We start from the raw sequence: 16,546 nt of genomic DNA, 5'->3' as shown, positions 1-16,546 counted from the left end.
TCCCAGAACTTTATTTTTTGAGTTAAAATATCCTGAAACTATTCTTCTCTACTTGCACTGAGAAAAACCTTCATCTGCTCTGTTTTTAGCTCCTGATCCTTGAACAGACTTAACTACATGAACAAGATTTTTAAATTCTCCCCTTATGTCTGAGAGAGGCCTAATGGCTTTTAAGTAGTTATTTATCTTAAAGAAGTAAAAAAAAATAAATCCATTGTACACCCTATTAGCTCCAGAGAGAGTTTCTCTTTTCTAACCAGTTCCTCACCTGTTTTTGTTTTGCTGTTCCCTTATGCAATTATTAAAAGCAATAATTATGGAAGTAAGAAAAGATATAGATTTTCAAGATGTTTATTGAAGCTTTTTCTCTGCCATACACTTTACAAGCATTTACCTGTCACCAGCAAAAACAAGCTTAATTAGGTTACTCTTATGAAGTGTTACTGCTGTCTGGATCCAAGTAATCAATACTTCTTTGTTGTAATTTAAAAACAATGATAAAAATTTTCCCACCCGACCAGTCAAAAATCTTGTCTTCTTCCTTCATGGGCTTATTATTTGCTTCTTAAGGCAAATAATCTTAAAGGCTGAGAAGAAACTTTAAAATCTGAAATAGCCAAGCTTTTATTTTCCAGGGAGTCACAGTAACCCAGGGTTATGATTAATCTAGTGTAATGCCATACTAATTTTATTCTATTTCTTTTTTTCTGAATAATCTGCAATTTATCAGCTGGCTTTATAGTAGGGCTGATGATATTGAAAAGCTTAATGATGACTAATGTTTTCTTTTAATCTTTTAGTTTCCTTCCTGTTATATATAAAAAACTTCCTGCATTATATTTAAGCCAGCAATATGGCTTTAATTTGATTTAGTTCTAACAGCAAAACAGTTTAGAATTTTAAGTACTGAATAACCCAACTGAGCATATAGCCTTGGCAGCTGTAGACAATACCAAGGAAACTGTATATACTGTCCTAATTGCCATAATAATATCTGAAAAAAGCTGTAGGTAGGTTATGGAATATTTATTGTTTTATTTTCCACCTGAGATTTTTTGTACTGGTTTTTTCCTCTCTGGGTAGCTTTTTGAACATGAGCTATTGGAAGCAGTCTGCTTAGGTATAACACTGTATTTCAGTCTTCCAAAAATGCTATTGCTGCTTTTACTATAGTTCAAATATAATCCTGCTAACATTTTTACCAGATTGAAATAGTACTAGATTAAATAAATTTTAAGTTTACACTGTTACCATGTATATAACATTGGAAAGTCAACATTAAACACCTCACTAAATTAAAGTGCAGTTCTACTTAATGGGCCTCAAACTATCATCACTAAAAATTGAGTAAATCAGATAAAACTCAGTAAAAATCCAGAGAGTTTTTAATCTTGCCTTTTAGAAGTTGGAGGGTTTTATTACTTACGTCCCCTCAAAGCCTAGATAATTCCAGTCTTTACATCTATAAATCTTTAAGAATGCTCTACATGTAAAGGACGTTTTTTGTGAGAGAGCCTGGCCATCAAATCACCTGCCAGGTGACCATTTCCTGTGTTTTGTAGTCACCAAGAGTGATGCCACAGGAATACTTACATAAAGACTAAATGCCACAGAAGATGTACACAGTGAACATCTTCCCTTGCAGTACACCAAGAAAATGTTTAGGGAAAAGTCCCACAGAACATAGATGTTACAGAACTTACTCTATGATTTACCCCACAATAATTACAGGCAATAAGAGCATCCAAGATGTTCACCTGACAAAATGCACCTCTTTTTAAACAACTGATTTTGCTAAATGGCTGTTGAGATAACATTTATCCTAGAAATTCCCAGAAAATGCAGCTAAACAGTAGATGGATAGATGAAAGCTTGGAGAAGAGAAGGCTCTGGGGAGACCTTATGGAAGTCTTCCAGTGCCTGAAGGGGGCCTAGAGGAATGCTGGGGAGGGACTTTTTACAAGGGCTTGTAGTAAGAGGACAAGAGGTAGTTGATCAAAATCGGAAGAGGGGAGATTAAGGTTAGACATTAAGAGGAAATTATTCAGTGTGAGGGTGGTATGACACTGGCACAGGTTGCCCAGAGAAGTTGTGGAAGCCCCCTCCCTGGAAGTGTTCAAGACCAGGTTGGACAGGACTCTGAGCAACCTGATCTAGTGGGAGGTGTCCCTGCCTATGCAGGGGGGTTGGAACTAGATGATCTTTAAGGTCCCTTCCAACTCAAACCATTCTATGATTCTATGATATGCACATGAGCTTGAAACCCAAAGCCTCAAAGATCCTTCCTCTCACTCTCCTGTGTCTTCTTCCTTGTCAGACCAACCCATTCTCAGGACAGGACTTCTGAGTTTAATAGCTGTAAGGGAGGCATGCGAAGCTAATTCTGGGCATTGCTTTTCAGTAATATCACATTTCTACCTTTGTCAGGCTCCTGTTGATGAGGAGACTCAATGCCTGACACCTTTTCAGGTTGTCTCTGGTGTCTGACTAGGCTTTGGCAGTGGGTTATGTGACAGCCATACATCATTTTCTGCAAAGCAACTGCAAGCCCCATTAAAATGCAGTCACTGCACTTTCCTTTCACTCAGCACTGGCTCTCATACTCGCGCTACCTCAGACCGCAATTGTAGCATGATTGCTTTGATTGCATCTGATTCTCACTCCTATCCTGTTATCTGTATATCTAAGAATACTGAATTCAGCACCACAGATGCTACTTCTATGTCCTTTAGGATAGCATACTCTAATAATTTTTGTCTGATTATGAAATGAGCTGTCTGAACAGGCAAGGAGGTGAAAAACTGAACCTGTTTGCAGAATAGACTTAAAATAACAAACAGCCAGATCTTGTTTAGCTGTTATTGATCCAGATTACTTAGCTAAAATGAGAAAAACCAGGATACTTTACAGAAAGTAGTCGCGCAAATTGTCCTTTTGTTTATTTACTGCATCTAACTCAAGATAATATCCTTTCTTTTTCTTAAGCAGGCAGCTCACACTGAGAGTAAAGCCCTGTAATTTATGTTTGTAAGGTATAGAGGTGGGGTAGGGGGGGGGGAGGGAGGGGGCATTTGCTTCTATTGGCTTTTACACAGCAGTCATCATCATGAATGGAAATCCACACAAAATGGGCAGGGCCTGCCACGGAACTTTGAATTTGTGTTTGTTCTCACATTGACTCCACAGCTGTGCTCATTTGAAATGTACCCTGCCCTTTCCCCCTTGATTTAAAGCATGGAATCTCTGATCAAGTAACACAGTTATGTAGCTGATTTAGTTTAATGCCCCCGTATGAAATGTAACCACTCAGTTCAGTGGGTGTTAGGAGGGGAATGTGAATGTGTATTATGAGCTTGCTGCTGTCATGTGTAATGCTATGTACAACTTGACAGACAAAAATTATGGCATTAAAGAAAATCTTTTTATAATGAGCTAGTGATAGAATATTCACTGCATAGAACAAATAGGAATGATACAGTTTGGGAAATATTAATAAAGAATAATTAAAAGAAGCCATTGAACCTTTTTTAAACCTTTATTCAAATGATGAAACCTCATAATCATCTTTTGTACTCTGATAATCATACCTTAACTGCTGAAAACATTACAGAATCATTTTTCAGTTCAGTGAACAGTTTAATTGCTTTGAAGTGTTAGTACTTGTGTGGGTAGATGTGAGAATGGCTGTTTTACTCATTGGTGAAAACAAACTTCAATCTCCTTTGTCCACAGTCATTTGGGAGCTTTGAGACCTTCTTCAGTGTGTCAGGAGAATATGGAAGAACTGAGAAGGTTCTGAGTGAGTTCTGGGCTTTTGCAGAACTTGCTGTCCTGAAGCCCTGCCCCAGAATGCACTTGCAAGGCTGCCCCACAGCAAAGCCATGCTCTTGCCACCAACACTTCTTTTTATGTTCTCTCTTTGCTGATAAAGCCAAACCATATGCAATGAGGCCTCAAGTTTCTGTCCACAGAGTTCCCTCAACTTGTACCAGTTTGTCTTCGGAGCAACTCAATACCTTCTTAGGATCTGGTGCCAAATACAGCAAAGGGGAAAATGCCCAACTCTCCTCTAACCCTGCATATGAGTGAATATTTATAGTGAATTCCCAGCAGTACAATTCTCATTGGAGACCACTAGGTCTTTACTATTTCCTGGGACTGGGCCTGTTCCATAAGAAACAAGTCTGAGTTGTAGCAGGATCCATGTTAAGGATCATACTTTATCATTCTGAGTGCTATGAAAGAGACCATTTTAGGATGCAAGGTGCTGTCAAAATGTTGTAGAATAAAATTCCCACTGAATTAACCTCTGCTTCATGTGAGGAATAGGAACTTCCCAGAGTGAGATGGTGGTTCAATGAGTATTAATGCTGAAGGGAATAGTTCCTGTCCTACCAAAGCCACGGGTGCAAGTTTGAACACACAGCCTAATGTATAAAAAAAAAACCTACTAAAATTTATACCCTGAGGCCTCTCGCTACGTCTGAACTTTAAGTAGTGAATTTTTTAAATATAGAAAAGTAGGAAGTTACTAGGAGAACTACTTTAAAAAAAAGAAAGCACCTGGTAAACTTTTCCAGTATAGCCAATTAGAATTTAGATAGAATGTCAAAAAAAAAAAAAACAACAACAAACCAAGACAACAAAAAGCACCCATACAGGAAAATGAAATTATATGCAATGAGGGTAATGAGAGCAGGAATGTCCTGTCTAATCAACAGGAGATTTTTCAGATACTTGACAGCAGAATTCTTTCTCAACATAAAGACTGGGTGGAACGAGGTAAAAAAGCAAATTAATAGAGAAGGAATGGGGAGGAGAGCTTGCTAAAGGATGCAGTTGGGAGCATTAAGCATGAGATGACAAAGATATCCAGAAAGCTCAGAGTAAACCACAGGAAGGGGGAGAGGGATGAGGCTAATGATGCACAACAGATATTTTAATGGTGACAATAATGTACTGAATTAAGACAATTAAACTTACAGGATGTAGTTACCTGTGAAAGACTTGGCTTGGGAATGTGATCCGGATGGAAATGACAATACAAGCTTGTCCTATTTTAAACAGATTTTGTATGGTATTTTCCTGCATAATACTTATTTGATTGCAAAATGCATAGTAGTGCACAATATTTTTGTTTCATGAGGATTTCAAGGTACATTCCTTTAAAGATAAAAATTACAAAACAAAATGGTGGACTTAGGGTTACACTGTGGTCTACAAATGGTGCAGAATCACCTAATACCTAAGAAGGGATTAATATAACCCTGCAAAGAGGAAGCACAGAAGAATTTAGCTTTTTTGATTCTCTGTTTATGCTGGAACATAATTAAACTTGTTCTGAAAGACATTATAAAACTGTAGTGTACTTTAAAAAATCAATAGCAAGAACAGTTTTGAAACTTCAGATACACATATCAACATAACAGGCTGGCTAAGATGGCATTTGAATAACTTCCAAATCTTCATTTTGGCAGACTGAGCTTGTTTTATTCCTCACTGATTGCTTTTTTGTTGAAATGGCAATTACAGTTCTATCACCTTCTAAATGACTTCCCTTTTCTGAGGTCCATAAATGCCTATGTACAGATAAATTCAATCTGCCCTTCATGTTTTGGTATTAATCATGCAGAAAATCTTCTTATAAACACATTTATAATTTCTCAAAAAACGGAGACCTTTCAGAATGATTGGGTCACTAACTGCAGCGGCTCTGCTGTTTGTATTGAAAAAATAAAAACATTTAAAATTACTGTATTTTCATATGGAAAAATAACAGCCTTTTGGCTTTTCAGTGTTTACCCGTTTACTTGCATGAAGACTTTCAACAGAAAAAAATGTTTCCTCTGTGGGTTTTTCATGCAGCATTCTTGAGGCTCAAGCATACTGATAAAGCCTGTGAAATGAGTGTTTTCTAGGGGAACTAAAGCTATTTACTTTCAAAGACTGACACACCAGGAAAAATGTGTGATGCATGGCAATTGCTCAATTTCAGTTAAATCTAAGAATTTGAGGATTAAGCTGATGGGCTCAAATCTGTAGCCAAACAGACCCAATGGCTGGCCTGATTTGTTGCAGAGGATTTCAGTGAGAACCATCCTCTCACTACTTTTCCCTTGTACATTGTACTTCTGGTTTGGTATCTATGATAGGTTACTATTCTGATGCCTGTTCTCTCTGCACAGGACTGGGTAATATTGCTTGCAAATAATGAGTGAACCAAACCCTGGCCAGCACTTGCCACAGGTCGTCCAAAGTCTACTGGAGTCAAGCAAAATAAGGGAGGTAAAAGAAGAGTAACTCCACAAGCATTAGTGAAAATTATATTTATTTAGGGGTGGAAAATGAAATCAGTCTTCATAATTAAAGCGGTGATTTACTTCAATTAAATATGATGTTTCTTTACCAGTCAAAAGTTACAGCAAAAAGCTTGCAATCTTTTTTATATGCCACCATCACCCTCCTCTGAAAAGATTTACTTCTGGGTGTTAAGTCTCTGGCTGTCCTTGGTTCTGCTCTGCACTCAGAGGCTGACTCTACTCTCATGAATTTTAGGCTAGCAAAATCTGGGGAGATAATTCTGATTTACTTAGATAGCATAAACATAACTAGGCCACAACTACTGAATATTAAGGTCAATTACATTACATCAGAGAGGAATTCAGCTCATTTAGGGAAGAATTTTGCTTACGTGTCAGAGAGAATTTTTAGCCTGATCTGGCAGCATTATTTGCCTGTGGATCAATTCACAGATTGGTTCTTGTTTTGGTTTGGTTTGTGGTTTTTGGTTTTTTTGTTGTTGCTGTTTGTTGGTTTGGATTTTTTTGGGTTTTTTGGGGGGCTTTTTGGTTGTTATTTTTTCTTTTTTTTGTGTTGTTGTTTGTTTTGGTTTTGTTTTGTTTTTTTTTTTTAAAAAGGAGAAAACAGTTACTTTTGACATTTGAAGCTGAGCCATTAAAATTAAATATTTTGATGTCTCAAAAACATCAAGCACTATGACTGTTTTATTCTTTCCTAAAAGCTTACCATGAACACATAGCCCTAACCTAACCTAACCCAAAATGAAATTAGCACAAAAATGAATTATGAATACTAGATAATGATAAATCTACTGACAGTGGGTCAACGAACAGCAGAGCCCCTCTTCCCCCTAAAATACAAAGTACACAAGCTACCCTTTCAAAACACAGGTCCACAAGAAGGCAGTGCATGAGCTTGACACAAAGTATTTAGACAATTTCACAAAAAAACATTAAAACATGTTAAGTGGTACAGAAGTAATCAGAAAGTCTTTTATGTATCAGTGTGCGAAAACAGTGTGCGACAATCAGGTACGTTGTCAAGATGTCATCCATACAGGTGTTTCCAAATAGACTTACCACCTCAGGTCTGTGAGGCTGTAAGTCCCACTTGCAAGCCAGTGCCCTGCATGGACACACATTTGTTAAGTGAGTGGACTGAGGACTAGCCTCATGCATTGGGCTGTAACCAGCCATTGCTTAGGTTAGTTGAAATACCAGAATTTTGTGACCAGTTCTTACAATGGTTGTCAGAAAGTAAAGCAAACAACCTCCCCTCTGTTTACTATTTCTACCCATTTATTGTCTCAGAATGGATGTACACCACTTAAACTGCCAAACATGGGTGATACCTCTATGCTCAGTGGGATGAATAGAGTGTGGAAGAAGATGATGTACCTTTACTGCTCTTGCTATAGGTTCCTGGGCTTTATGCTGGAAGCTGCTGTCCGAGTTTATGAATATTCATCCTGATCAGCCTTAAGAGACCTGTCCAGAATTGCCTTGCATACAGGCAGACTTCAGAAAGAGAGGCCATATTAATAATTCTTAGCAGAAAATGTAGGAAGTTAAATGGGACAAGTCTGTGATACCTGACAGGATTCATCCTTGGCTCCTGAAGGTACTGGCTGACAAAGTTGCAAAACCTCTGTTCATCATATTTGAAAAGTCTTGGCAGTCTGGAGAAAACCCCACTGACTGGAAAAAACGGATGATAACTCCCATTTTCAAGAAGGGAAAAAAGGAAGACCTAGGGAACTACAGACCAGTCAGTCTCACCTCTGTGCTTGGCAAGATCATAGAGCAGATCCTCCTGAAGGCTCTGCTAAGGCATGTGGAAAACGAAGGGGTGATTGGTGACAGCCGACACAGATTCACCAAGGGCATATCTTGCCTGCCTGATTTGGTGGCCTTCTACAGTGGGGTCATGGCATCAGTGGACAAAGGAAGAGCAACCGACATCATCTATCTGGACCTGTTGAAAGCCTTCAACACTGTCCCACACAACATCCTGGTATCAAAACTAGAACAGGATGGATTTGATGGATGGACCACTTGTTGGGTAAGGAACTGGGTGGATGGTCACATTCAAAGAGTGATGATCAACAGCTTGGTGTCCAGATGGTGACAAGTGGTGTTCCCCAACGGTTAGTACTGGGACCGGTGCTGTTTAACATCTTTGTCAGTGACATGGACAGTGGGATCGACTTCACCCTCAGCAAGTTTGCTGATGACACCAAAGCGTGTGGTGATGTCCACACGGTGGAGGGAAGGGATGCCATCCAGAGGGACCTTGAGAGGTTTGAGAAGTCGGCTTATGCAAATTGCATGAAGTTCAACCAGGCTAAGTGCAAGGTTCTGCACCTAGGTTGGAGCAATCCCAAGCACAAATACATGCTTGGTGAAGAATGGATTGAAGACAGTCCAGAGAAGAAGGACTTGGGGATGGTGGTGGACAAGAAGCTCAAAATGAGCCAGCAATGTGTGCTTGCAGCCCAGAAAGCCAACGGTGCCCTGGGCTGCATCAAAAGAAGTGTAGCCAGCAGGTTAAAATAGGTGATTCTCCCCCTTTACTCGGCTCTTCCTGAGACCCACCTGGAGTTGTGTCCAGTTCTGGAGTCCCAAGATAAGAAGGACATGGAGCTCATGGAGAAAGTCCAGAGAAGGGCCACAAAGGTGATCTGAGGGCTCTCTCCTACGAGGACAGGCTGAGAGAGTTCTTCTCAGCCTGGAGAAGAGAAGGCTCTGGGGAGACCTTATAGTGGCCTTCCAGTGCCTGAAGGGGGCCTACAGGAAAGCTGAGGAGGGACATTTTACAAGGGTATGTAGGGATAGGAAAAGGGGTAATGGATCAAAAACTGGAAGAAGGGAGATTTAGGTTAGACATTAGGAGGAAATTCTTTAGTGTGAGGGTGGTGAGACACTGGAACAGGTTGCCCAGGGAAGTTGTGGAAGCCCCATACCTGGAAGTGTTCAAGGCTAGGTTGAATGGAACTCTGAGCAACCTTATCAAGTGAGAGGTGTCCCTGTCCATGCAGGGGATTTGGAACTAATGATCTTTAGGTCCCTTCCAACTAAAACCGTTCTATCATGATGATGATCCTATAAAATGATGACTAAAACTTCAGGCAGGACAAGATTGATGTCAGGGTGCAACGAAAAATTAAAAAACAAACTGAAGAATATAGTATATTTTGTTCAACAGGCAAAAATAACATTTCAATTTTCTTGACTGGAAAGCATTTAATTTTTATAAGTTTAAAGCAGAGATTTGCAGAAAGCTTCTTTCCCACCTGTTGGCTGTAGGGGCAAAGGCACATATTGGTCTGACCTCAGAAAAAGGAGCTGAATCTATGTGGACATTCAATCTGCTGATCTGCATTGCCCACCACACTGGCTCAGTGGCAAAGCTGAGAGTGGGACACAAACATCCTGATTTCTCATCCTTTTCAAGCTCTGTTTAATCAACTCTGTAAGATTATAATGGCTGTAAATTAATTATATTATCTACATTATATTTTTTTAAAAACATCTTATGCTTCTGAGGTGGTTTTTTATTGTTTTGTTGTTGTTGTTGTGTTTTTGTTGTTTGGTTTTTTTCAGTTTTTTAATGTTTTTCTTTCATTTTAATTGGGAACTAAAATAAAGCAGATTCAGAGGAATACATGTGAAGGGTGAGGAAATTATTTTGCTCATACATTTTACAAATATACAATTACAGGCAGGGAAGTCCAGTAGAAAGAGAGAGACCAAATCCATTATAACAGTGCTTGGATTTTCAGCAGTTTTCCGTGTGATATGCAGGGTATAGATGTAAATAATAATTAGAAAAATATTATGTAGTCATTCAGGAGTAACCTGGTTAAAACCCTGAAAGCCACTTAGGAAATCTTCCTCGGTGAAACTGACTGCCAGGAAAAATGGGGAGGAGGAGCTGGTAGCAAGGCCTTTGCAATGACTCGTACAACAGTTTGTCAACAACGAACATGTCTACTACGCTATTGCATATATTAAACATAACAAAGGACATGTCAGGAAGTTTCTTACAAATTTTGATTTCATGACATGCTTTTATTACTTTCTCCATTTCTTCAGTCACAGGTTATTAGACATACTGCAGCTTTGGAAGGTACAAGACATTAGTATCTGTCAGGTGTGCTGCCCCTAATTACTTTCTTAGCTTGCTCAAGTACAAACATCTTGCACTGATATTTATCAAATGAACACAATCTTTTACCTGTTCTTTTGTCTTAGGAATGAAGAACTTCCTGTATTCCCTGATATTGAAAGCAAGATTTCAATGAAGTCCAAAATGTTCAGTGCACAAAAAAGTCTAAATTTTGCTTGTTCTCTGTGATATTTAAAGTAATCTGCATAAGATTTCTAACACAATGTTACTTCAGAAATTACCACTAATTAGAAATTTGTCCTTTAAAAAAAACCTAGTAAGTAGTACCCTGTACAAATGCAGCCAGCAAACTGCAGTTTGCCATAGCATATATTGATATTTTGACAGACCTAATCAGCCTAATTCTGCTGATAATAAAAGAGTCAGTCTGGTCTGCCCTTGTGCTATTGACAAAAAAAACCAAAACAAAACAAAGAAAAAACTTAAAAGAAGAATGAAAAATCCAGTTTGATTACAATAATAAAGTACTATCCATCCTATCGCATATTTGATCAAACTTTCTAATTGAGGTATGCAAAACTGAGCTTAAACTACATTAAATTCATCAGACAAATGTTTGTTCCTTTTCTGTAGACCTTATTCTGCTCTCTGCCAAGTATTTTCATGGTTGAGTTGTCACACAAAATAATGAAAGTAAATAAAGTTTCACTGCTTCATACAGATTTGAAACTAAATTACTTCAATTTCCATTTAACTACTTATGGGAGAAGGAAATGGTGTTTTTTTTTATGAGCTTTAGCCAAAGTATTAGTTGGTTCTATTGATTTACATGGTATTTGAATCAGTTCTAACATAAAATATAGCTATTATTATATCACAATATTTTTCCTTTTGCATAATGAAACTGTGCAGCAAGAACGTTATCCTAAGTTTTTTGTATGTGGCAGTTTCTGGTATTTATGTATGAAACATAATTTTCTATCCTGCATCAGAAACAAATACTGATGATAGACTGAAAACATGTAGTGCATAGGTGGTGAAAAGGACACAAGCTAGAAATAATATATCCTTGAGAGGTAAATATAGCTGAAATATACTTAATAGAAAGAGAACATAATTGTTTTTGAAATAACTACAATGTAACCAGAACTGAGCCTTGAGTAGTCTCTGTACCTCTTCTTTCTGATATAATTTAATAAAAATACCTCTCAAGACACCTCATGAAAGGTGACTTATTATTGTGGAACTCCCATCTAATGCTTGTGTGGCTTCAATAGTTTTGGCCTAGCTACACCAGCATAAAATCACAATGTTGTAACTGTGAATATATCCTTCAAATTCCAGCCAAGCACCAACCGCAGTCTGATCTGAGTTATGAACTGTAAATCTATTGTATTTGAAATAATTGGGATAACATGCTCTACCAGAAAACACTTTGCTCTACTGAATTCTTAACTACTGAAGCATTGCTGTGCTATTATTATTACAGTTATTTATTATGAAAGGCTGACAGTTTGATAGAAACTATTCTTCTCAGGCAATGCAATATAGGTATGAATGTTTGTGTGTAACTAATTCCAATTAATTAGTTTGTAGGTATATTATTAAACATTAGTTGATTTTTTTTTCCAAATCTACAATACTTCAAAGTTTCAGCTAATTAGTTGGACGGCACCTTCATTATTTACAAGGGGATTATGCTGATAAGTTTATAGTTCATTTTGAGCGAATGCTTCTTCAATGATCAATCAGTGCCATTTGAAACAAGTTCAGAGAAATTACATGACATGCTCTGGGCCTGCACTGGGCTGTCCAGCTGCTAAACGAGCAGAGTAAGGGAACCACTGTGCACACTAACTAAAAAAATGCTTTTCCTGCATGCTCTCAGCTTTGCTAAATGCTGCTATTGCTAACTCTAGTAAGGAGAAGGAGCTCATTTTAGAGGTGCTGAGCCTTCTCAAATATCAAAACGTGCTTCTCAAAGACTGAGCCGCAAAGGTAATATTTTTTGGCTTTCTGCTGTGAAGCCACAGGGATAAGAAGAGGTTATTGGCTTTCCTTCTACTCCTTACAATTTAAAGCTGTGGCAGGCACCAGAAAACTGCTTGAAAATCCAATTATTTAAGACCTGTTTGTGATTTGTGTATGAGATGAATTTGGTAAACATGAAGATCTTTCTTCTTAGGAACTTTTTTTCTTTAAGACAAGATGGGAAGTTGCATAAGCGTGTTGCTTTCTTCACAGCATGTCTGAGGGACAGTAGATTGAAAGCAATAAGAATGGATGTTGCTCACTAGCAGGGAACACAAGGATTTTTAATTCACTGCAACTAGAAACTGTTCAATGCAAGAAAGACTGACTCATGGGTCCAGTAAAATCTTCGATAAACAACCACTTGTTTTTTTATCTAAAAGGAGCAAAGCAAACAGACCTGAAGGTTTAATCCTATCCAGCTATCTCTGATGATCAGTTAAGTGACATGAGTTGTTGAGTAAGTTCAGGATTTACTATTTTATATATCTACATGTAGCTACAACATATTATCCCATGCTCTTGAACAAGGATCAGTGGAAAGCCAACTTGTGAGAGTAGGTGGGTGAGAAGCACCTGACAGTCTTCTCTGAGCAAGTCTGTCCGTCTCTCCTAGCATATTGGTACATAGCTGGATCATAGATCTGAAAACAGCATTTAAACAACTTTTCAGTATGTTAATGCAGCAAAAGTCTGTGGGAATTGTTCTGAAAAACATCCTCAAGCTGGAGTTTCTGCAGCACTGGAGACATTAAGACACATCTGTGGGAAAACAGTTGGTACAAAAGAAACTTTCCCAATGGGTGATGTTTGATGGCTCTAGTAGGTACTTCAAATGCAGCATGTCTTGAATTAGAGTTCGGATGGACAATCAAGTTATTGTGGCATAGAACTTTTTCACACTTCAGCTGAGTAATAATGGCTGTGCAGGTGTGTCTTTAGCCCACAGAAAATGACAGTGCAGGGATGAACAATATCCTGGCCTAAATGGTGGATGAAGAAGGTGTGCAGCTGTTTAATGTGATGTGTTTGTATGTGTGCAGCCAGACAGGCAAATGAAGGGACTAAAGTCTCCTTAAATCCATGCCTGAGTTAACTCAGACTGCAGGCTAAACTCCTTTGCATTTCCTTGCAATTGGTATAGGCTGAAAGCAGGCATGAGGACAGCTTCCATCCCGCAGCTACTGTGCAGTAACCTGTTCCTCCAAATAGACAGTATGTGAATTTAGAGAACTGATCCTACCACCTAAACCCACAACATACATCCTGCATAATCACTTCCTTTGCAAGCTAGAATTAGAAATAATGAAAGAAATATATTTTGGGTCCGAAATCCAAAAATGCAGACGTATGTACACAGATTCAGAGGTTCTACTCTGGCATCAGCTGGACGCTGGCAGCAGGTCTGTTCTTGTTGAACACGTGTCTTTACTGACAGCCTTAGGGCTGGTCACAAGGGAAACAAAAAAGAGACAACAATATTGTGTTCAGCAAAAGGTGTCCTGCAGCAGTTACTGGCAAAGGACAGGAAATTTACAGCTAAATATGAAGCACTGCAAAAAGGTTAATATCTAAATTTAAGTCATGTTTTTCTCTCCCTCTAACACTATTTTTCAGACTGCTGGGCTCACAATTGATTTTTGCTGCTGAGCTGTCTTCAGAACATTAGCTATGCCCAATTAAATGTTTTTCTGTTTGCTCTGTTGTCATTAATGATGAAAGAAAAGATTTTTTTTTCATCATCATCATTACATAGCAGGGAGCAAAACTGTCAATCTTGATTCAGAGCTTTAAAGTCTACAATACTCTCAGCATTCTGAAGGCAGAAGGCATGAGGCTGATTGGCTCCACTGCCCTGACATTGGGACTGGCTGCACCTGACCGAGACAATGCACATAAGCTGTCTTCTTCGGCCTTTCCTTTCTACCACCATGTTGGGCCTGGGGGTACCATTCATGAGCACGAGGGCACAATGCAGAGCACACCACCCTCTAAGTGCTGTGAGCCACCTCCTCACAGCACTCAAGAGGCTCAGTAATGACATGCGGAGTAACAGGAGCTGGTTCCCCCATGCCTTAGATGTGTGCCTCAGACCTCTGAGCTGCCTTTGGGGCTGTGTTTGCAACACACTGCACTTCAACTAGCTCCCTAACATTAGCCTTGGAAAGGCTTTTTAACTTGGAAGCAGTGGTGTGCAAATGTGGCTGTGCCAATTCCAGACTTTCACTGTTAATGAAGTCTCCTTTCCCTCTGCTGCCTGCTTTTTAGAAACTTTCCTGCTTAGGCCTTTGCTAGATAAAAAAATTTCTTCATCATGCTTTATTATATAGTGTAGACATATGGTAATACGTCATACCCACAGGGTGAAATGACAGCACTGAATAATCAGAGGTGAATATACTGTGCTTTAATTTTATCACTTACTGGTCTGCAGCAGGGAGTCTGACAATTAGTGCAAAACCTACCAGTCTTGTCTATCTGTGGTCACCCCTACTGCTAATAGCACTTCAGCTGATCAGGTATTAGCCATGGTGTGATATTATATTTACAACTATTTATTCATTACAAGTTTTCAACTTCTTACAAATTTGGCATTGCAGCTTCTTACAGATGTTCCTCATATCTGTACAGGACAACCTGTTCTTTTGAGAAGGTGATAATGTAATCTATTCTTCATAAGGTGTTTTAGGCTGTAGTATCTTCCCCTGTGCATGATGCTGTTCAGGATTTATAGATTTAAGAGGGCCTCAAATTAACAGTAGGTTTAAATTGTGTTTGCAGCAAGCAGTACAAAACTCTGGTTATTCACATGCCTTGTTACTCCAGACTTGGTGTTGGTTCAGCTGTGCCCATTGCTGACTGACTTCTGTGGCTTCACTGAATGGTTTTTACAGTGCAGATATGATTAAATGTGTGTTAAAAAGCAAGCAGGGATAGTGACACAGAGCAACAGAAGTGATTTCTGTTCAAAGCAGAAGAATATGAAAGCCAGGAAGAGAGGGAGAGTATTATAGAGTGTAAAACAGTGTGACCAATCCATTCTTACTAGGAATGAATAAAAAAGTATAAATCTGACTCAACATAATTTGTAGTATTCCAACATGATGGGCATTTCATGAAAGGTGCAGACTCAGTCTGAAAACCTCAATATTTCATAGATAAACATTTCTTCAGGAAAAATTCTTCCATCAAAAAAGTCTGTAGCTGTCAATCCAGCCTGCAGAAGATTCACTTGGAACCAGGGGACTAGGGACTATGGAGGACCATGTGTTTACTAATGAGAAAGTTCTCCATTCTAGAATCTTACTTAATTTTGAAAAGCTCCAGTTAAAAAAACTAAACAAAAAAACCAAAAACCAAACCAAACAACAAATAACCAAACAACAAAAAAACCCCAAACAACAAAGGCACACTATGTTTTCCTTCCTCATCTACATTTCAGTAAAAGTAAAATAATAAATGTCAACCAATTTGAAGTACATTTAATTTCCTTTCTAAAATCACCAAGTGTAGTAAAATACATTTATCTGGTTTATCCTCAGAGGGTCTTATGCTTGATTGATACTACAGTGTATGAAGAAGTTGGGACTAGGCACTAGTAACAGAACATCACAGTGCTGCTGAGAGCTTGTTTTGTTAACCCAGATTGTTTCTCTGTATTTACTTGTAGCAACTGTATAGACAGATATGGCTTGGTTATTCCTTACCAGCTCATTGCTGCCATCCTCATCAAAATCCTCCTCTATCCCATCAGTCATCTCTTCTCCATCCCCATCTGCATCTGGCCCTCCTTCAATTGGCTCTTCTGTAGAGTTATCTGCATTCTCTGATATGCATTCCTCTTGAATCAAATCAGCATTATCTTCCATTTGTTTCTTTTGAGCTTCTGTAAGGAAAACATACTCTATAGAGATTCAGTGACCTTCCCTACTGGTGGCAAAGTGCTCTGAGGAAGAAACCTAAGTTTCCCATCTCCAGATGTGCTAGCTTTGTAAAAATCAGCATGTTAACACCTACCCAGCAAATACGATCAAACCCCTTGTTTTCAAAAATTAATGCATAAATCAACCATAGTACCAAAATGCTA

At 38.6% G+C, this 16,546-nt stretch overlaps 1 protein-coding gene across 8 annotated transcripts in view; it reads right to left on the bottom strand.

Moving 5' to 3' along the window:
* RALYL (RALY RNA binding protein like) overlaps window positions 1–16,546 on the bottom strand; it is a 404,897-nt gene that overhangs the window by 4,445 nt on the left and 383,906 nt on the right. For 7 of the 8 annotated variants that reach the window (XM_051609901.1, XM_051609902.1, XM_051609894.1 and 4 more), the window contains one exon: window positions 16,167–16,345. The exons of the other annotated variant lie outside the window; for it this stretch is intronic. In XM_051609901.1, the coding sequence (XP_051465861.1) occupies window positions 16,167–16,345 (179 nt within the window). The remainder of the gene's footprint in view (window positions 1–16,166; window positions 16,346–16,546) is intronic. 8 annotated transcript variants of the gene reach the window in all.

This window comes from Apus apus, chromosome 2 (genome assembly GCF_020740795.1).
Source record: "Apus apus isolate bApuApu2 chromosome 2, bApuApu2.pri.cur, whole genome shotgun sequence".
Taxonomy (NCBI): domain Eukaryota; kingdom Metazoa; phylum Chordata; class Aves; order Apodiformes; family Apodidae; genus Apus; species Apus apus.
The sequence above is the reverse complement of the archived record's forward strand: the minus strand, read 5'-3'. Positions and strand labels throughout refer to the sequence as shown.